The sequence below is a fragment of the Anopheles coustani genome, chromosome 3 (genome assembly GCF_943734705.1).
Source record: "Anopheles coustani chromosome 3, idAnoCousDA_361_x.2, whole genome shotgun sequence".
Taxonomy (NCBI): Eukaryota; Metazoa; Arthropoda; class Insecta; order Diptera; family Culicidae; genus Anopheles; species Anopheles coustani.
Genome location: NC_071288.1, coordinates 2,984,402 through 3,004,094, shown reverse-complemented (window position 1 = coordinate 3,004,094; position 19,693 = coordinate 2,984,402). Strand labels below are relative to the sequence as shown.

The following is a 19,693-nucleotide window of genomic DNA, read 5'->3' as shown; positions in this document are numbered from 1 at the left end:
ATGCAGTTTGTGTGCTACGACACCGATATAGTAAGATTAATGTTTGAAATATCGTTCAGGGATAGTTAATATGTTTCAAATTCAAGAGTATGATTTATCCTGGGCCATATTTGATGTAATGGATCGAATACAGATCGAATCGATGAACATAGCGAATATAAAACTGTTCATAAAAACCATCAAACTCTCTACCGTAAACGGGTTTGCATATGCCGTTTCACCGTCGTGCAGTTTATAGTATCATGCTTAATGCTTGATTGTTTACCGTGGTCTGCCTTCCGCGGCGTTCTAGTAGTGAAATCGGTAATGTAAACTAGACACGCTTCTAGCAACAAGCGGACTCGGAAAGCGGACCGTCAAAAGCGCTGCATTTTCAGAGTTGTTGGAATCCCGAGCCGTAGCAATTTCGATGAAGATGGAAAATCAGGAAGAAATACTGCTCCTTTTGGAACGTTTTACTAAATCGAAGCAAAAGGACATTCCCAGAGAGCTGGAGGACTACCTAAACTTTGTCGCCCGTACGGGCGATACGCTGTACGGTTGGGTGTTGGTGAAGCCGCTGTTTCGCGAAAAATTGGTGAACGTAATTACAGATTTCCATGACAACACACCAAGCATTGCGGGTAAATTGGTTACATTTCGGGCTCGGCCATAATCTTACAATAAGACATTCAATTTTCTCCTTGCTTTCTTGTATAGATCTCCCGCAGTGTCCCAATGTGGATCCGTTCAACTATGAGAGAATGAAGCTGGCCCTTCTTGATCGGCTGGATTCTTTTAACTCGGCTCCGTTTACGGTGCAGCGTATCTGCGAGCTGCTGACGGAACCACGCAAACAGTACACCCGCATCGACAAGTTTATGCGAGCAGTAGAAAAGAACATTTTGGGTAAGTTATAGTCTATTGCAGGCGCGCAGTATTTGGAACACCTATTTTACTACGATTAGATTAGAACACCGGAAGATTATCTACTTTTATTCACAAACCATTTACACATTCTACACGTTAGGCCCGTTCAGTCTTCATACTGTGCGGCAAGCATGTGGAGCTGCTGCCGGATAACTTTGCCGGCAGCGTTCCGGGGAATCTCTTTCACAAACAGCACACCACCGGCTAGTTGTTTGTACTTCACAACGCGCTCTTTTACGTGTTCAGCAATTGCGGATGCACTGAGGTCCGTTCCGGCTTTAAGCACCACAAACGCCCGCGGCAATTCACCGGCCGCTTCGTCGGGGATACCTGCCACGGCGACATCAGCCACTTCCCGCAACTCAAGGATAATGTTTTCCAGCTCCGTTGGGGAAACCTGAAGTGTTTAACAGATAACAGTTGGTTATTACAATATCCTTCTCCTTGAACCGTTGATTTGCGCTGTTATGTAAGGATTTTAATAGTTAGAATAGAAGGGTTTACGTGTTGATCTATCGCGGTCCGTAGTTTGAGTACGTTTGGACTTACGTTACGCTTTTTGTCTTTTTCAGTGGTTAGCACCCAAGAGCCGGGACGTCGTCGGAGCGACAGTGAAAATGGCGATTCGCTTGATTCGATCGTGAATGGAGACATAGATGTGAACGTTGACGTCGATATGGACAATGACCAGTTCAACCTGGAGCAGGACGCTTTGCTGCCGGACTCGAGCGATCCCGTCGAATCACTGCACAACTCACTCACTGATGCTCCAGCATTGGATCGGGAAGGAGACATTGCGAGCCAACTGAATGGTACCCGCGCCTCGAGCGGTGGCAGTTTCCTAACCAACGAAAACAATCAGTTCGATTCTGTTGCATCCAAAGCTGACGACGAAGACAATCGTGCCGTTATTGATACGAACGAAAACGCTACCGATGGGGACATTAGTGGAGGATCGTCGTTGCTTGAGGAGGATGCTCGAGGAAACTCGAGTGCTACACCGAGTGAAGAAAAAGTTGAAGAGCCGGACTCTGGCGAGAAACATGCTACGGAGGCGGGTAATTCATCACCGATCGGAGAAAAGTTAGACGCAACATCTCAAGAAAGCGACAAGACAGAAACAGGTACTACAGCAACGACACAGGAATATTTCGGTTTACATAAAAAGGACGCCCAAGAAGGAAAGCTATCAGAAGCTAGCAGCTCGGGAGCAGCACCGGAGACGGCCGATGAAGCGAACCCCGAAGCAAAAGCGCAGCCAACAAGTGATGATGACGAACAAACCGTTACAACGCAACCGACGGCTGCCAGTACCGGCGACGACGATGGAGAACCGCACGCCAAAATGAGCAAGTACGATGTCAGCACCACCGAACCGATCACTCCATCGGATTCGACTGACTCGAGCAGTGGTAGCGATGCCGAGGCCCGATCCGTCGATGGTTCATCTTCTTCATTCTCGTCGTCCTCTTCCGCGTCGGAAGGCGGGAAACAGATATCGGAGGAAAAGGCACCAGAAGCAGCAAGCAGCAGCTCTGAAGCGGCAGACATAGAGAAAGCCGCTCAGCCAGCGCCGCCGGTTGTAGCGGAGTCGAGCAACGTTGAAGAAGGGCCGGCAATCGCTGAAGAAAAAGTGACCAAAAAAGATGAAGAAGAGGAGCAGGTCGCAGAAGAAGAATTATCGGACGTCGGAAAGCCATCACAGCAACATTCCACGAGTGAAGGTTCTATTACTCCCGCTGTTGTCTCCGATTCTGAGCCGAAGAAGGAGGGACCAGAACTCGCTACTAGTAGCGTCGGGGAAAACATCGATGCGAAGAAAGATGTATCTCCCACTGATCCCACAGCCTCCTCCATAGTGTCCACGAGCAATCCACCCAACATGGAAACCGCCAGCTCGAACGAAGTGCTAGTAACATCTTCTTCGCTGGAGGTGGATATCGATATAGAAACAGCGCCACAAATGGTGGCGGTAGTCGCCGCCCCCTCCTTCTCCGCTGAGGACGGCATGGAAGAGGAGGATATTGTCAACGAGGCGGGCGCGGAGGCGGAGTCGACCGTAGGAGAAGCAGGAAGCAAGGCGGATAGGGATGACAATGTGATGGACATCGACGAATCGAGCGTGGAGCCAATGGATCAGTAGACTTCCGTAGTTCCGCCTGAGCTATGTTTTAGTTTAGGGAAATGTTCTAAGTTTTTGTACCGTAGCGTTTAGCTCTCCCCTCAAACTTCGCCCCCGCCTCGTTGGCCGACTGGGCGCAATCGGCCAGCGGCCAGCGGTTTACTATTTGTATTAATGCTAATCTTAATGGATTAATTCTTTTTTTTTTTACGATGACAAATAAATACAGATACGATGGAAGAAACAACAGCACAGATGCATCGTGTGTTCTGACCTGATTGCCTTTGACTTTGATCAATTCCTTCGTTCGGTCGACGATGAAGAAGTATCCGTCCTTGTCGTAGTAGGCCACGTCGCCGGTGCGCAAGAAGCCTCCTTCGACGAGCGTCTCCTTGGTGGCGGCTTCGTTGTTTAGGTAGCCCTTCATGATCTGCGGTCCCCGGATGTACAGCTCGCCGCTCTGGTGCGGCCCAAGATTACTGCCGTCGGTCAGCGACACTATCTTCGCTTCGGTGTTCGGATACAGCTGGCCACAGGTACCCACCTTTGTTTGATCGTAGCGGAATGGCGTACACAGCGTGACGGGGGAGCTTTCGGTCATGCCATAACCCTGCGCAATGTCGATGTCGCGGCCTACCTTGTGCCGGAACTTTTCCTGCAGTTGCAGCGAGGCCGGAGCGGCTCCGACGAGCACCGATTCGACGCTCGACAGCAGATCCGACGTTACCTTGGGATGGGTGGCGAGGAAAAGGAGCAGCGAGGGAACGACGAACAGGAATTGCGGCCGGAACTCGGCAAGACATTGGATGTAATCATCGGGAATGAATCTGTTTTTCAGTTTTAAAATACATGAACGCGATGAACGCGGTTAAAAAAGTGCGAGTTAAATTTTTCCATGTACTTCTGCATAAGCTTTAATTTATTAATTGTTAGCGAAAAGTGTGGCAATATGGATTCAAAATCCTTCAATTCCGATTGTGGAAACAAACATTAAAACACGTGGAACATATGCACCAGGTCAAAATGGCACTATCCCAACAACTTAATTAGCCCAAGGTTGAACGTATTTACTATTACTAAAAAGGCTTGTTTTTGTGTGGTTCACCAGATACTTTATTCGATAGTTATTTATAAATATATATTTATGCATGTAAATAAAGGTTGATCTTAACGGTATCCATATTAATTAATTTTATAGTATCGTTATTATTACTTGTGTGTGTGTGTGTTGTGTATTTATGCATTATGAAGGTTTGCTTTCTTGCTGGGTCTGCGGTTCGACCATAGTGTTACACGAGTAGTACTAGGTAGAAGTAGTAGAAGTAGCAGCAATTTAACACCATCATTCGTTTCGTTCATCAGCAATCAGCATCATCATAGAATCATCATCAAAGTTTGTCTGCGTTTGCGTTTCTCTTACCCACCCGTAAGAGAAAACGATGCGTGTATGAGGAGGTTTTCTAGTTTCGGTGTTGTGAGGCAGCAGCAGCATGTAATATGTTACCCCGAATTCCTAGTTTTCCCTCAAACATACTTACACACGCAGGACAATGTTTAACGCACCAGTACGCACTACTACCTCCTACTAGATACTACCATCGCTTCGTTATCATCGTGAGTCTGGTTTCCTTTTCCGTTTATATGTTGTGTGGTGTGTTGTTTCTTCCGCAGCTTCCGAAGCAAGGACCTCGATGACGACGACGACGACGACGACGACGATGAATGCTACACACCACCGTGTATTTTCTTTTTCCTAACCCTTGCGGCGTGCAGTGTTTTTTTCTTTATAGTCGATTATTTACTCAGTAATAATAGGTAATTTGTATAAAAAAGAACCGACAAATCCACGACGAACGGACGAATGCGTCGTCTCGCGGCAATGCGTGCGGAAGATTGACGCGCGCACACGATCTACTAATTGTTCTCGTCCCCACTGGCATCGCTGTAGGACTCGAGGAGCATGGTGAAGAACTGGGTGGTGGACTTGACGCAGACGCCCTTGCCCTCCGTATCGTGCGGGTCGTCCTTCCACGCCTTAAAGCCCTCCATTATCACATCGCGATCGTACAGCTGTTCGAAGATCGAATGGAGCAGCTTCTGCGGGTGCTGCAGCTCCACCATCAGCTGCTGGATCGCGTACAGCGCCTGCAGTTCCCGCTCGACCTTACTGTTGATGTATTTCTGCAGAATGGTGTGCCACCGTTCGATCGCGGGCAGCAGCAGCCGCGTGCCGTCGATGCAGTGGGCGAGCACGGCCGTCGTCAGCGTGCGGATGAAGTCCGGCGAGTCCTGCTGCCGCACGTACTCGTCGATCCACTCGAAGATCGCATCGTTCTTCACGTCGTCGCGCATGAACTGGCGTAAGCGCGCGTCCACTGTGCGCATATCGACCGCCGTGCAGCACTCGAGCAGGTAGCCCAGACTGGCCTGCTCCACGCACTCCTCGATCGTGCCCGACGTCGGTTTGTAGAAGTCGGCGAACTGGACCGACGATTCGTGCCAAAGGACTGCCGCGTCCTTTTTGCCGTGCGCCACCTCGTAGCTCTGTAGCAACCCTTTAAGCAACAGCCAGCCAAAGCTGTCGTTCGGCTGGAACGAGTTGGCCACCAGGTGGCGCACGTCGGCGAGCGTGATCTGTCGATCGTGGAGCAGCGGCACGAAGAAGTCGGCGAGGCACTTCCACAGCGTTGGCAGATCGATGATGAGTTCGTGCGTGTCCCGCAGTAGATCTTCGAGCGCGTACAGATAGTCCGCCCGCGTGATCATCTGCCTCCGTAGCATCGCGGCCACGATTTCCGTCGCCGCCCGGCGATGCTTCTCGTCCCGCTCCACGTTGTTGCGGAACAGCTGCATAGCGACGCCGTAGAAGTGCTCGGGGTTGAACAGACTGGCCACTTCCTCCAGCACGACCGTCACGTTACGCGTGTTGATGAACTCGCGGATGTTCTCCGAGAACTTGCGCTGTTTTAGCTCGGTGGCTTCGTCGATCTTGGCGTAGCTGTTGGGCGCCGGGCCTCCTCCACCAGTTGTTGCCGAACGTCCCCCTGCCGAACCCGCCGAACCGGCGGCGCTATTCTTCTCCGCCGACGCTGAAGAAGCCGACGGTTGCTGGGGCATCATGATCTGTTGATGGAATCCACCGGAGGAGCCGGCGGATGCTGAGGATGGCGGCGGTGGTCCCATTCGGTTTGTCATCCGCGGAGGCGGCTGTTGTGACTGAGGGCCTCCTCCTCCTCCTCCTCCTCCTCTGCTGCCGCCTCGATCGTGCATGTCCATTGGGCGCATGCTGCCGGACGATGGCTCGCGGGAAGATCGTGAAAAGCGATCCTCGTTCTGACTGCTACTACTTCCGAAGCGTCCGTACCGATCGCGCTCCATCGAGCCTTTATGGTAAGAGTCCTTATTACTGCTACTACTAGCGTAATTTTTGTGACTACCGCTACGATCACGATCTCGATCACGATCACGATCCCGATCCCGATCCCGATCACGGTCACGATCCCGGTCACGATCCCGATCTCGGTCCCGATCACGGTCTCTTCCGTTGCTATCGCGATCGTTTCCGAAACTACCGCGACTGCCTCCGAGGCTGCCGGATGATGCGGCGGAACCTGCCGGGCCACTGTCATCGTTACCGAGCGGAGCGAACATGTTGGTTTTCCACTTCTGGTAGTTCGAGGCGTTGCCGAGCTGAGACGTGTCCACGTTCACCGAGAATAACAGCTTCTTTGGATCGATCGGAATCGCGCGGTTCGTGCCACGATTGCTCGATACGGGCAGGAATCCGTCATCGTCCGCCTGTAGACGGCTTCCCTTGCCGGAGCCGCCACCACCGCCGCCGCCGCCGCCGCCTCCACCGCCACCACCACCACCACCTCGTCCCAGGGTTCCCTGGTTGTAGCCCGTTCCGGGGCCACCGCCGGAAGACATCTTCCCGAACGTTCCACCACCTCCGCCGCCGCCGGCACCGGTAGCGTTGCGCGATCCCATCCGACCCATGTCACCGCCCATGTAGCCGCCTCCACCACCACCACCATCCTTACCCCCGCGGGGCATGAAATTCAACAAGTTGATTTGATTCTGCTCCGACTCGGCCTCGCGCGCGATCTGCGAGAGTGTCTTCTGGTTCAGCTCCTGGCGCCGCGGGATCCAGCGACTCTTGCGTAGGTCTATCAGGTCCTGGATCATGAACCGGATGCGGCTGCTGATCTTGTGCTTGTCGCGCTTGCGCACAATCTCTTCGAGCCGCTCGAAGTACTGGTCCATTGACGTCCACCCTGCGGCGGCTTTATCCTTTTCCTTACCCTCCGTCGCCGCCTTGGCCCGATCCTTGCTCTCCTGCTCCATCTTGCCGCCGATCGTGGTCAGCAGCTTGCACAGACACTCAAGTGTCTCCTCATTGTACTGATCATCCTCCTGCTTGGTCAGCAGCTGGTCGATGCACTGGTGCATGATGCGCAGCGCCAGCTGCCCATCCTTGTACAGCTCACCGATGAACCGCACCGTACCGACCGCTCGTCGGCGCACCTTCTGTTCTTCTTCCTCCAGCTGTATCTTCAGCTCCTCGAACTCATCCTTGCCGAGATGCTTGCACTCTTCCAGCTTTGCACGTCGCTCGCGAATTGCCGTCGCCTGATCGTTCCGCCGGTTGACAAACTCCTTCTGGCACTGGGCGAGCAGGCGCGTCCGGAAGCTGATCGTGGTGGCACCGATCGTCGTGATCGAGCCGACCTCGCGACACATCCTCGAGTACGCTTCGGCAAAGTTTGGCTCCGAGATGGCCTTCTCGAACACCAGTCGGATGCAGCTGTCGAGCTGGTCCTCCGTATTGATCTTCAGGTCCTTCACCTGCTGCACTAGCTTGACGAAATTCTCCGGCGTCAGCTTGTTGAGGATACTGCGTACCTTCGCCATCAGTTTCTGCGTTTCACGCTCCTCCTCCTCGACGTTTTCTTGCGTCTGCAGCATGTGCGGGCGCCAGGCGTTCGCGCACGCATTGAGCTTCACCTCCTCGTTCAGCTGCAGGTTCATCTTGATGATCTTCGAGCCGGTCTTGGTCATGCCCGACTGCGACTGCTTGCCGCCGGACTGCATGCCGCCTCCTCCGCCCGACTGGCTTCCGTTACTGCCCTGCTGCGACGAACGCTTCACGTACTGATGCCGGACGGGATTGTTGTGCTGGCCCATGTGCGACCCGCCACCACCGCCACCGCCGCCGCTCTTCATGAAGTTCGGCATCAACGAGTTTTCATTGATCTTTTGATTGTTGCTGTAGGCGTTGCCACCACCGCCACCCATCGCGTTCGAGAAGTTGGTTCGTACCAGCACGTTCTCGAGGCTGTTCAGCAGATTGGAAGGTTTCTCCAGGGCGGGGGCCGCGTTCTTCAGCTGCAAAAGCTGGTCCCGCGAGTACTTCTTCTTGCCGGACGGGTTCTCCGGGCTCCACTGGTCAGCATCGTAGTCGATGAGCGTGATCGACTTGCTCTTCTTTAGTGCCGGCGGTATATTTGCCGGTTGCAAAGTCGTCGGGCTGGGTTTCACAGTCGAGTCCTTTCCTCCTCCGCTCGTTGCTTCCGGTGCCGGTGCCGGTGACGACTTGAGTGGTGCCACGACGTCCGGTGACACCACCGCGGTAACTAAGTTACGATTGTCGTCCAAACTACTACTACTGTTTGCGACATTTGAGGCCTCGTTGCTGGCCACATCCGAAGCGCCGAGGCCCTTCTTCTTCGCCGGTTCGGCTGGCATGATTAGCTCAGCAGATTCACTTTTCTTCTTCGTCGTTTCCGTACGATCCGATTCCCGATCTGCGTCCGTCGGCACCACTTCGCTGATCGCGTTGACATTACCGGCTCCGGCTGTTGGTGCCGCGGCGTTAACTACCGGCTCTGCTGCGGCCACAACCTTCTTCTCGCCGCCAACCTCACCTTTTATCGAACTTAAGTTTCTGGTGTACTCCACATTATTGTTAATTAAATTATCATTATCTATTTTTTCCTTAGCACTAGATTCCTTATTTAAAAACTTCGCCGGCTGTACAGCGGGGGAGGAAGCGATAGCAGCGGCAGCTGGTGCCGCCGTGACCGCCTCTTGCTTCGTAATCGAAGCATCAGCAGCAGTAGTGGCAGTAACGGTCGACAACTCAGCGACTACTACAGCAGCTCTATCCGTCTCGTCGGCAGCTTCCGCTTCGGTGGCGGCTTCGGGAACAACGGCCGCGACTTCCTTCTCCTCTACTACCTGCTCCTCCTGTTGCGGAGTCTGCTGCTGGTCGACGACGGTTGTCGGATCTCCAACCATATTCAATTTCGCTACACTATCCGCTAGCTCATCGGTGGCGGCGGTGGCGACTGAAGCCGGGCGGCCACTGCCTTCGATGCTAGACTGCGGAGGCACCACGTTTGCGTTCTGTTTATCCGCTTCCACAAGCGTCTCCTCCTCCTCCAGTCGGCGTTCCACGGAGGCTTCTTCTCGCGCGGGCACATTATCTACCTCGCCCCTTCGTACGACACCGACGGTTTCACGCTCGACACTCCTGCTGCTGCTAGCGCTTTCTACCACAGCCACGGGTGGGGGCGGATTGACGGCTACCATCTGCTGCTGTGTTACGGGCGGCGGGGGTAGACTGGCTGCCGCTACATTGCTGTTTGCGGTGCTACTGCCAGTGTACACGAAAGGTGCGGCATCCGTGGACAGCGTCGATTCGGTGATCGATTTCTCCGAGATGGTACGATATCGCCTATCGCCACCGGTCGTCGCCGCCAGCACCGGTGGTGGTGGTTCTGTCATGTAGTTAGCAGCCATTGGAACGCCGCCTACTAGCTGCGATGGATGATGGTGAGCTGCTGCTTGCGGAACTACATGCTGAGACATCATCTCACTGTCCATGGCGGCTAGCGTGACTCCTGACGGATGACTGCCGGGTGGGGCTATCGGGACTCCTGCGTGCGCCTGTGCGTGTGCATGGGCTGCTGCCGCCGCCGCTTGGGCGTGGGCTGCTGCTACATGAACGGCCGCCACATTATGCTGCTGCTGCATCGCATAAGAATGGTGATGCTGCTGTTGCTGTTGATGTCTTTGCTGCTGCTGCTGCTGATGATGATGATGGTGTTGATGCATTTGCTGCTGTTGCTGCTGTTGCTGCTGCTGGTGTTGATGTGGATGCTGCTGTTGCTGCCCATGATGGTAGTGATGGTGGTGTTGCTGTTGTTGCTGCTGCTGCTGTTTCATTTGCTGATGCTGATGCTGATGTAAACCGCTCCCATCGGGGATGGGTTTTTTCTTCTTCGTGTAAGAATTCGGTATCTCGACCGAGGGCCCGTCGGACATGGCGGATACGACCGGTGTGCCCGTCACCGTCGCCATATCACCGGCAAGATGCGGTGGCAGGTGAGGTGGCGGGTGCGAGTGATTCATCATTTTCAAATTAGGAGCATTTACCACGTACATCTCATGCGGATGGCCCGGACCGGGCGGTGGTGGTCCACCCGGGACGGCCTGCTGCTGTTGCTGCTGCGGAGGCGGTGGAGGTTGTTGTTGCTGCGGGTGACTTGTGTGGCCCGCTAGAAGCATCTGCGGTGGTGGCTGATGATGCATGTGTTGCGGGGGTGGAGCGACCATTGATGCTGGTACCATAGGCGACGGAACGGCGACCATTTCCTGTCCAGGTTGTTGTTGTTGTTGTTGTTGCGCGGTGTAATCCGCATACTCTGGCTGCTCGCCCATTTGCGAGGCGGGTGTGACACTCTGTGGCAACTCCGCCGGTACGGGCGTGCTACCTGTCGAGGAGACCGACGGTGCTGCAGTGGAAGAAGCGGTGGCTCCTGACGAACCACCACCACCACCGCCCGAGGAAGTATCATTGAACATATTCTGCAATATGTCCTGTTTTGTGACGGGATCGATGATGCACAGTGCGTGCTTGCGCTTTTCTCGCTTGGCTGGTTGTTTCGTTGGCTCCCCTTGACCGCCACCACCTGGGCCGACGCCGACGCCTACACCCATACCGACTGCACCACCGCCCGGTTGCAGATGTGGCGGAGGCGCGGCAATCAAATTCGATATCGGAGAGTATGATGCATGAGGCTGAGAGGACACGACGGCCACCTGAGCCGCCGTTGCCGCCTGTGGATGTTGGTCCAGCGGAGCACTGAGCTGGGCAGTGGTTACCTGCTGTGGGGCCTGCGGGGGATGCATGTGCTGTAGCATTTCGTGAGGCACCTGCATCGGTGCCGGCTGCTGATTCGGTTGCGGAGGCTGCGACAGCGGTAATTGCGAGAGCTGTGTAAAAAGGACATACGCACAATCGTTAGCATTGAGGGTGTTTCAGGGGGATGGCTGCTGCTAGAGCTACGGTAGTTACATTGACTATGTTGTTGTCTGCTCCCGGCTGCCGGCGTCCTCCCGCCGATTGATGCTGATTCGGCACTACCGAGTACATGTACGGCGGATGTTGGTACACCACCACGTTGTTCATGTTTGGCCAGTGACCAGCCGGTAACCGCGGCATCGGCTGCATGTAGTTAATCGTCATCGGCATCTGCTGGTACGGGGGCATCGGTATTCCGCGTGGCCGTGTCGACTGATTCGAGCCCGCCCCGCGGTACACGGCCTGCGGGTAGAGCGGACTCTGCTGCGAATGCTGATTCATCATCGCATTCTGGGGATTTCGATTATCTGGAGGTTGCTGCTGCTGCTGCTGTTGCTGCTGTTGCTGCTGCTGTTGTTGCTGCTGCTGTTGCTGCTGCTGCTGCTGCTGCTGGGACGAGGGGGTCCCCGATGCCATGCTACGTATGACCGTACCCGGCGGCAACGGCCCTCCACCACTTTGCATTTTGAAATTCCAGACGTCACACTAGACAGAGCATACTTCTTTGCTTGTCACGACGCGGAACTTTCATTGAACAGTAGCACTGCAAATAATAGTGACGTATCCACCCCAGGGGGGAGAGAGATGAGTTTCCCCCCGCAGGAGAAAAAAAAGGAAAACGGGTGATCAGATTAAATTGCACTATCCGAACGCTTTTTCGGGTTTCGTTGTTCGCTACCGCTTTTACTGGAATGTACTGAGCTTTTTTTTCTCTAACTCTTTTCTAATGAAACCTTTCTCCCCGGCTACTTTGATACTCGGCAGCAGCGACACGTTACCAACCAACCACACCGGAATCGCACACGCACGCATTCTCTCGGGGCACAAATAACAAACAAAAAAAACCACAGATTCTCTATTGCTTCTTACCTAGCCTAACTGGACCCGTGTGAATGCCATTGAGTCATCAATAACGTTGTTCGACTGAGGACACCTCGCACAGAAAGTGCCAGTCGTCGTCGTCGTCTTCGCGAAAGGAGGAAATAGAAGCAAATATAGGTTATCTGACTGATGAACCAACTAGGCACCTGCTGCTATATTGCTGGCTAGGCCCTCTCTCGCTCTCTATCTCAAGCTGCTGCTAATGCTGCTTCGTCGAGCCGATTCGTCGATGGTGACGACGACGTTCGGCGCACGGACTTTCGACAAAAAGGCGAGTCCGCAATCCGTGCGGAATAGTTTCCTCCGATCGTTGGTAATTCGCGTGCACGTTAAATCTCCAGCAGTGCTTCCGTGTTAAGCAATTATTTTTACCACAAATTCATCGCGGTCCAGCAAAAAATTAGGCCGTGGAACGGTTTTGACAGATAGTGACGTTCAACGAAATCGATTTGATTACGTAAAAAATGCGGACTAATGTACCGACTCGCCCGTGCGGCTCTCGCTGGCAGCACTGCATCGGACGGCAGCACTGATAGCAGTGATTGCGCTTGCTGAAATACCCTCGGTGCGGGTAAGTAGGTGCCCAATGGGCTACATTAATTCATAGTATAAATTATCAACCATATGCAGATAAGAACATATGATTTTGGAGGCGAGAAAATTCATACAAAATGCGAATGCATCACCGGGTCGGCATAATGTGTGACTTGAAGTTTGGTGACATTCGTGACATACAGTTGACCTTCAGAGGATGTGGCCGATCCTCTCGGTGGTACAATACCGACTAAAAATACGTTTATACCTCCATGTGAGGGCGTCTAAACAGAAGTAGCGTTAGAAAAATAATTTTCATTCCACGTTTTTTGAATGATTTTAAATATCTTAACGCCAACATTGGAATATTAAGATATAGAAATTGCTTAATGCCTAAAATTTATGTTTATACATTGGTGACAGAAATATTGTACGAGGAATATTCAATAATATTGTAAATTCTTGACAGCACATTGATTAAAAAACACGTTTTCTCTCAATTTGAATATGAACATTTGAAAAAAAATGAGTCAATTAAATAATGCATAAATACCTTGGAATCGATACAATGTGGTGTTTCGACTTGAGCACTGAATGTAAAATTCCATTTAACCCGTAGATATGGAAGTAAGGAGGAATTGTGAGAATCGTGTCTTTGCGATCAACTGTAAAAACAATTATACAATAGTTGGTGGTGTTAGAAATGTACTCGTTTGCAAAACAGCACGTTCATACTCACTATATTCCGGTTGGTAGTATTTGGAGATTGTTGGATGCGATCCTTGAGCTAGATTGGCTACCAGATTGTAGTGCGTAAGCTCAACACCTTTTGGCATTCCCGTAGTCCCGGACGAATATGGGAGGATGGCGGTCCGATGGCAGTCAATTTCAGGCAGTTCGCTTGTATGATTTTCCATCAGAAATTGCTTTAAAAAAGATTCAATATACAAACACATGCAAGCTGTGGGTAACACTGCGATTCAAGTGGCATAATATTCTCAAGCTATCAAATAGTAGACAAATTACCTCGAAGCCATAAATATTCTTGTCGACGTCGTGTTTCCCACCGATACAGATTGTTCCCCGGTATTGTTTCACCTTTTGTTTGAACAATTCCGCAACAGGTAGCAACATCGGTAACGTGACAATAGCCGTTACACCAGCATTTTCGAACTGACGACACACTTCCTCTGGTGAGTGAAACACGTGGATGAATTAAATCGACCGGCAACATTCAAAAGTCGAGTCGAAAAACATTTATTAAACACTTACCGGCTGTGTAAAGGGGATTGGCGAACGTTACGGTCAATCCAGCCATTAGACCACCATGCAGAGCTGGCACGAATTCTGGAATGTTTGGAAGCAGCAAACCCAGTACATCGTTCTTACGCATTGCGCATCCTTTTTGGGATATTAAACCACGGGCCATGCGCATTGTCATTTCATGGATCGTGCCATATGTATACGAGCGCTTCGAAGCACCACATGTCTTTGGGATTTGAATTGAATAAAAAAGCCCATCAGATACTATTTAAAACACACAAACATTATATTATACACAAAGTAAAGTAATACTTTTGTTTACGAGGAAGAAATCATAGCGACAAAATAAACATGACCAGACAGGCGTGTATGATGTAATTCTGCTTTTTTTTTCTAAAACACCCACTATCAGCTCACGATCGCAAGATCACTCGTGTGTTTGCTTCCTTAATCGGATCGAGATCAAAGTACAGGCGACTGTTTAAAATGTGCTGAATGAAAGCTAGCGAAAATAAGAGTGCTTATCAAAGCTTATCAAATTCGAAAATGACCTACTAGCGCCTCATTTGGGGTTCTTTGGTGTTAGTTGCTTTATCTCTAATTGATATTTTGTACAAGTCACTGCCTAGGGGTGTGTTTTTGCCAAATGCTAGTTGAGTATTTAAATATAAAGTGCTAATTTTCCTACACCCAAACCAAATACTCACCACAGCTGGTTTATCTGCGTACTTCTCGTATCCTTCAAAGATGTACTCGGTCACGTTCTGCATTGGGATATCAACATTCCCAAATGGAGACTGCACCAGGTTACGCTCGTAGCTAGCATGGCGTCTGCTCACCTCACTACCAAATGCACACCGCGATAAAGCAATAAGTCGACGCGTTGTCTGTGCGGACGAGGTAATAACACGCGAAATCATCGTAAAAATCCGAGCACTAGATTGCTTAGAAAGTCACAGAAAAATTGACCAAAGATTTGCTCCTCGTTCGAAACTTCCTTAACTGCAGCAGAGCTTTATGTGAACTGATCAATAGATTATAATGATTCGAAACCATTGCGATCGTTATGTCGAACTGATTGCTGCTACCGCACCCTACATCCTCTCTCTTTAATATGCTGTCCCCGCTGCAAGCAGCTGGGTGGGAATTGCCCCGTTCTGTTATCAATGAGGCACCGAATGGGGTATACCTTCAAATACACAAGCCTTCGATTAGGGTATGAAATGTGCTTGTAAATCATTTCAATGTTTCGGAAACGGTATGCTAATCCTTTGGCAGTAGCCATTACTCGTTTTATCGTTGGTCCTGCATTTCAGTTGCTTAACCTCGGTTATGATAAGGCTTTATTTTGAACAAAGTAAGTTGTATAAGTTTAACGAATTTTCTCATTGTTTGTACAACCGCCATTACTAGGCCGTTTCTTCCGTCGGTGCAACCTCACCTTCACCCGGGGATGGACTCTCGTTCTCAACTATATCTTCGTCTCCGTCATCATCCTTTTGCTCCCCTTCCTGTTCCGCTCTCAACTTATCTTGGAATTTGTTTTTCTCTATAAAAAAAAAGAATTAAATTTAATCTCCTGTTGCTACGAATTCAAATTGAAAATTGCTGCATGATAAACGCATGCTTCCTTACCGAATTTGGACAGATCGCCCCCAAGGAGTCGAAGCAGGTGCACCGTGTCGTATTGATCGACGTAAGCTCTCAAGCTGACGGCTCCCTTCCATCCGACCACGGCCAGGTTCAGTTCATCCAGTTCGCACTGTAGAATGCAGCTACCCGAATCTGAAAGTGACAAAGAATTAATGTAAATTCTCACCGGATGCATTTTCGACAGTATGCTTTACCAAAGTTCTTTAAATTTTCCTGCGTTTCAGCAGTAAGTGCCGCTATTTCCGGTGGCTTTGTTGGGTCGGTACAGGAAAGTAGCTCTATTAAATCGCTTGGCTGAACCTTTACGCGACGTCGTTCACCGATAAACGCGTTCACGTTTGCTAGTCCCTCCTGGGCTAGGCGGAACTCACACTTGATGTTTCGCGTGACACAGCGAACAAACGATTTGACGCCAAGATTTATAAACTTCACGCGTTTCTCATTCAACTGCACCAAATCGCGTACCACACTGGAGCAGAAGTAGATGTTTTTCTTCTTACCGACCTTGCAACGAGTCAGCAGATTTCTTGGGTTAAAACCTGTAAAATACAACGTGTATTGTTCACCACTGCAAAGAATTGAAAATATGGTTTTGTTTGTCACATATTGCCTATACTAACCTTCGCTGAGTTTATAGAACTCGTTTATCGACTCGAAAACGTCTTCATTGTCGTCGAAAAATACAAACGGATCTTCTTTAAATCCGCGCATGTATTTAGCTTTTTTTGTCGGTGGTTCCGGCGCTTCGGATCCTTTCGCTAGATCTTGGCCATTGTCTTCCTTAGTGTCTGTCGATTCCCATGGGAGTGGTTTCTTTTTTTCAATCAGCGCTACAAAGAATCCTCCCGTATTCTGCTGATTGGGTAATATTCGCAGACACCGATCGAGATGGAACTTTTCGACAGATTCTTCCTTCGCCGGAGGAAACATATCTGGTCGCAATACGGTTCGCTGATTTTCCGGTACCTCGTCGAAGGATTTATAGTACTTTAGCTCCTTGTGGGTGGCCGGTTCCCAGTAGGTCATCCCTTTGGAGTACTTCAGCGTTGGAAGCATGTGACCACATTCGACGATTTCCAACGAGTCATCCGTCTGTTTCAGTAGATGATGCAATACGGCCTCATTCTCGATTGGATTGAGTGAACAGGTGGAGTAAACGAGTTTTCCCCCAACTTCTAGCAGCTCGGCACCACGTTTCAATATACGGTACTGCAGTCCGTGCAGATTAGTTGCCTGGCCAAGGTTCCACTTTGTCCAGATGTCCGCATTCTTTCTCAGCGTTCCATCACCCGAGCAGGGCACGTCACAGAGCACCCGATCGAACTTTAGCGGACTGACCACACCATCCTTCGTGATTTGCATCGATGGAAAAGTGGCACTGTCCGTGTTAGTAACCATGAAGCACGGCGAATTGAGTCGCTTCGCCTGGTGCACCAACATATAGCATCGGTTATTATCGACATCGTTGGCCATCACGAAGCCGGGTGGTATTCCAGTTCCTTCGCCGGCATGCAATGATTCGATGAGCTGTGCCGTCTTCGAACCGGGTGCCGCACACATATCAAGCACCTTATGATGCGGCTGAACGTCCAGCACTAGTGGCGGTATCATAGAAACAGCTTCCTGTCGACTTATGTTACCCGAGCTCGTCTCCGAGATGAGAAAATTGTGCAGCTTGAACAGCGGCTCTGACCGACGTATATCCTTTCGGCTAAGTTCCAACTGCCAGGCCATTTCACCCGGATACCAACCGAGGCATTGGGGCGGTTCGACGTGAGCGCCTTCTTCTTCCTTGCGCAGTTCCTTTACTGCGCGGAAGTACTCATCGAAAAAGTCCCGCTTGATCAGTTTCAACAGCAAGTTTGCTTGTGCCTTCGATCCTGTGATACGAAACGTCACCGGAAGATTTTTCCTCATGTGTTCGATGAACTGATCCCATTCTTCTTCGCTACTGCAGATCTGTTGATGCTTATAGTAGGCTTCAAAAGATTCGTTCTTCAGTACGATGCTTTCGTACGGCTTTTCCCTGCGTGCCGGTGGTTCGTCGGCCTGCGGAACCAAACATGGATAAAGAAGCACGATCGCGACAACAAACAGTCATGCACTTACCTTTTCTTTATTATGACGCTTTTTCTTCGCAAACGGATTCTGTTTGTTAGTTAAATGCTTCGGTTTTCCCATGTTGACGATCGCGCGTTGTTTCAGAAAACGAAAATAAGTTTTGTGAGCTAGAAACGTAGTCCAATCGCAACCGGTGAATACGGCGTACGGCGTTTCGTGTGTCAAAAGTAAAACGTGCTGGACAGCAAGAATCGTGTAAGCAGGTTAGCTCAATTTTTTGTAATTGTGACAGGCAGCGTCGGAATAATGTTCTTCCTAAATTTTGGACGTAATATTATAACGTGCTGTAAATCATTCTTTTCCACAGATTTCTTTGCATGAACTCGTAAAGTTCTCTTTACATATGAACGTTGTGTACGCAAATTGCCATCATTATGACAAAACAAAAAGTGTAAACATCCAATTGAGGTAACCTCGTCATTTGTCCAAGCATGCCATGTGTGTTGTCAACTACTGGTACGAACATCTCGAATCTTTCTGTCCACGACAAAATTTAGTTAAATACACCAACAGTGCCAATCTTTAAAAATCTACCGAGAACTGTTCGGGCTACCCACGTTGAGAGCTATCGAGGAGCTGGAGGATAAGCAGTATATAAAATAAGTTGCGTGTTAATCTATGTGAAGATCACATTTCCTCCTACCATGCCTCTACCAAATATCTTGGTCACAGGTACAAAAATAAACATGGAAATGCATTGTACAATGTGGAATAACGTTGGATTATTGTTTTTTTTAGGAACTCCTGGGACTGGCAAGTCTGAACTGTGTCGGAAGCTCGCGGAAAAGCTCGGATTCCAATGGCAAAACGTAAGCACAATCGTGAGCGATAACTCGTTTGTCGAGGAGTACGATGAAGAATTCGAATGTCCTGTGCTGGATGAGGATCGGCTGCTGGATTTCCTTGAACCGATCATGCAAAAGGGCGGCAATATCGTCGAGTACCATAGCTCGGAGTTTTTCCCAGAGCGCTGGTTCGCGGCCGTGTACGTCGTACGCTGTTCCACCTCGATACTGTACGATCGGTTGCAGGCCCGTGAGTACGGCGATCGAAAGATCAAGTCGAACATGGAGTGCGAAATATTCCAGATCCCGCTTGACGAAGCGAAAGATGCTTATCGTAAAGATATCATTTTTGAGCTTACCAGCGACACGCAGGAAGATCTCGAGAAAAATGTGCAGCAAGTGTACGACTGGTTGATGGAGTGGAAGAAAGGAGATGCATCCAAAAGTGAAACAAAAGGATAAAGCAACTTAGGCGAAAAACCAATCATGTCATTTCTAGATTCAACTAATTGGCTCATTTAATCTTTTTTGTTATTGCACTCGAAATAGAAATCGGTGTAGAAGACATTTTGTAACACACAATCATCCAACACAGTTGAACAAGTAATCGAAGAAAAATGTATTATGTACTCTAGAAGTACGGGCCAGTACTTTTACCATACATTCGATAAAAGGTATTTTGGCGTAAGCAATCAAAATGGGTGTCGAAGGGAACCGTTATGAATATACGTATTCAAGATTTAATTTTGAATTGGCGAATAATTGAAAACCAACAGATAACCGAGATAACAGAAGAACCGCACATAGATCAAAAAGCTAAGACTTTTTGTGACACACGTGTTGAGAAACATGAACCATCAGTGAAACCAAAAATTACTAGACAGAATTAGCAAAATGTGAAAGTCCGAAACAGGAACATGCAAGTTCATAGCGCACAACGGTTATTAATTATAATTTTGTAATAAAATTTGTAGTTAAAGCACACATGCAATGCAGGCATTATCGAGTGCGTTGAGAACAAGGAATTGTAGGTTATTTTAGTGAAAGAAAACCAGT

General features: G+C 49.9%; 5 protein-coding genes across 5 annotated transcripts; 2 read left to right on the top strand and 3 right to left on the bottom strand.

Moving 5' to 3' along the window:
- Nucleotides 1–376: 376 nt before the first annotated feature.
- LOC131259782 (serine/threonine-protein phosphatase 4 regulatory subunit 2) lies at nucleotides 377–3,280 on the top strand. Its single transcript, XM_058261370.1, has 3 exons — nucleotides 377–623; nucleotides 700–888; nucleotides 1,482–3,280. Exons 1-3 carry the CDS (start codon nucleotides 410–412, stop codon nucleotides 3,050–3,052), a joined length of 1,974 nt encoding a protein of 657 aa, XP_058117353.1. The 5' UTR covers nucleotides 377–409; the 3' UTR covers nucleotides 3,053–3,280.
- Nucleotides 954–15,156, bottom strand: LOC131259784 (uncharacterized). Its single transcript, XM_058261371.1, has 7 exons — nucleotides 14,786–15,156; nucleotides 14,088–14,304; nucleotides 13,842–14,005; nucleotides 13,555–13,741; nucleotides 13,369–13,480; nucleotides 3,306–3,858; nucleotides 954–1,306 (listed from the first exon to the last, which is right to left on the bottom strand). The coding sequence occupies exons 1-7, from the start codon at nucleotides 14,996–14,998 to the stop codon at nucleotides 1,016–1,018; spliced, it is 1,737 nt and encodes a 578-aa protein (XP_058117354.1). The 5' UTR covers nucleotides 14,999–15,156; the 3' UTR covers nucleotides 954–1,015.
- LOC131259781 (eukaryotic translation initiation factor 4 gamma 1-like) lies at nucleotides 4,406–12,765 on the bottom strand. The gene is made up of 3 exons (XM_058261369.1): nucleotides 12,270–12,765; nucleotides 11,394–11,943; nucleotides 4,406–11,311 (listed from the first exon to the last, which is right to left on the bottom strand). The coding sequence occupies exons 2-3, from the start codon at nucleotides 11,862–11,864 to the stop codon at nucleotides 4,946–4,948; spliced, it is 6,837 nt and encodes a 2,278-aa protein (XP_058117352.1). The 5' UTR covers nucleotides 11,865–11,943; nucleotides 12,270–12,765; the 3' UTR covers nucleotides 4,406–4,945.
- Nucleotides 15,157–15,350: 194 nt separating the features above from the next.
- On the bottom strand, nucleotides 15,351–18,005 carry LOC131271600 (tRNA (cytosine(34)-C(5))-methyltransferase). The gene is made up of 5 exons (XM_058273087.1): nucleotides 17,841–18,005; nucleotides 16,352–17,780; nucleotides 15,926–16,270; nucleotides 15,714–15,863; nucleotides 15,351–15,627 (listed from the first exon to the last, which is right to left on the bottom strand). Exons 1-5 carry the CDS (start codon nucleotides 17,910–17,912, stop codon nucleotides 15,488–15,490), a joined length of 2,136 nt encoding a protein of 711 aa, XP_058129070.1. The 5' UTR covers nucleotides 17,913–18,005; the 3' UTR covers nucleotides 15,351–15,487.
- A 290-nt stretch (nucleotides 18,006–18,295) lies between these two features.
- On the top strand, nucleotides 18,296–19,628 carry LOC131261513 (adenylate kinase isoenzyme 6 homolog). Its single transcript, XM_058263569.1, has 2 exons — nucleotides 18,296–18,524; nucleotides 18,591–19,628. Exons 1-2 carry the CDS (start codon nucleotides 18,497–18,499, stop codon nucleotides 19,097–19,099), a joined length of 537 nt encoding a protein of 178 aa, XP_058119552.1. The 5' UTR covers nucleotides 18,296–18,496; the 3' UTR covers nucleotides 19,100–19,628.
- Nucleotides 19,629–19,693: the final 65 nt, after the last annotated feature.

Bases quoted from the DNA above. Each gene is read 5' to 3' on its own strand.
- LOC131259782 (XM_058261370.1), top strand. From the start codon at position 410: ATGAAGATGGAAAATCAGGAAGAAATACTGCTCCTTTTGGAACGTTTT. The intron at 624-699 runs GTAAATTGGTTA...TTTCTTGTATAG, and splicing joins CAACACACCAAGCATTGCGG to ATCTCCCGCAGTGTCCCAAT. The intron at 889-1,481 runs GTAAGTTATAGT...TGTCTTTTTCAG, and splicing joins AGTAGAAAAGAACATTTTGG to TGGTTAGCACCCAAGAGCCG.
- LOC131259781 (XM_058261369.1), bottom strand. From the start codon at position 11,864: ATGCAAAGTGGTGGAGGGCCGTTGCCGCCGGGTACGGTCATACGTAGC. The intron at 11,312-11,393 runs GTAACTACCGTA...CTTTTTACACAG, and splicing joins CAGACAACAACATAGTCAAT to CTCTCGCAATTACCGCTGTC.
- LOC131259784 (XM_058261371.1), bottom strand. From the start codon at position 14,998: ATGATTTCGCGTGTTATTACCTCGTCCGCACAGACAACGCGTCGACTT. The intron at 14,305-14,785 runs GTGAGTATTTGG...CAAATCCCAAAG, and splicing joins ACGCAGATAAACCAGCTGTG to ACATGTGGTGCTTCGAAGCG. The intron at 13,742-13,841 runs GTAATTTGTCTA...TCTTTTTTAAAG, and splicing joins AGAATATTTATGGCTTCGAG to CAATTTCTGATGGAAAATCA.
- LOC131271600 (XM_058273087.1), bottom strand. From the start codon at position 17,912: ATGGGAAAACCGAAGCATTTAACTAACAAACAGAATCCGTTTGCGAAG. The intron at 15,864-15,925 runs GTAAAGCATACT...TGTCACTTTCAG, and splicing joins GGAAAATTTAAAGAACTTTG to ATTCGGGTAGCTGCATTCTA. The intron at 15,628-15,713 runs GTAAGGAAGCAT...TTTTTTTTATAG, and splicing joins GGGCGATCTGTCCAAATTCG to AGAAAAACAAATTCCAAGAT.
- LOC131261513 (XM_058263569.1), top strand. From the start codon at position 18,497: ATGCCTCTACCAAATATCTTGGTCACAG. The intron at 18,525-18,590 runs GTACAAAAATAA...TGTTTTTTTTAG, and splicing joins ACCAAATATCTTGGTCACAG to GAACTCCTGGGACTGGCAAG.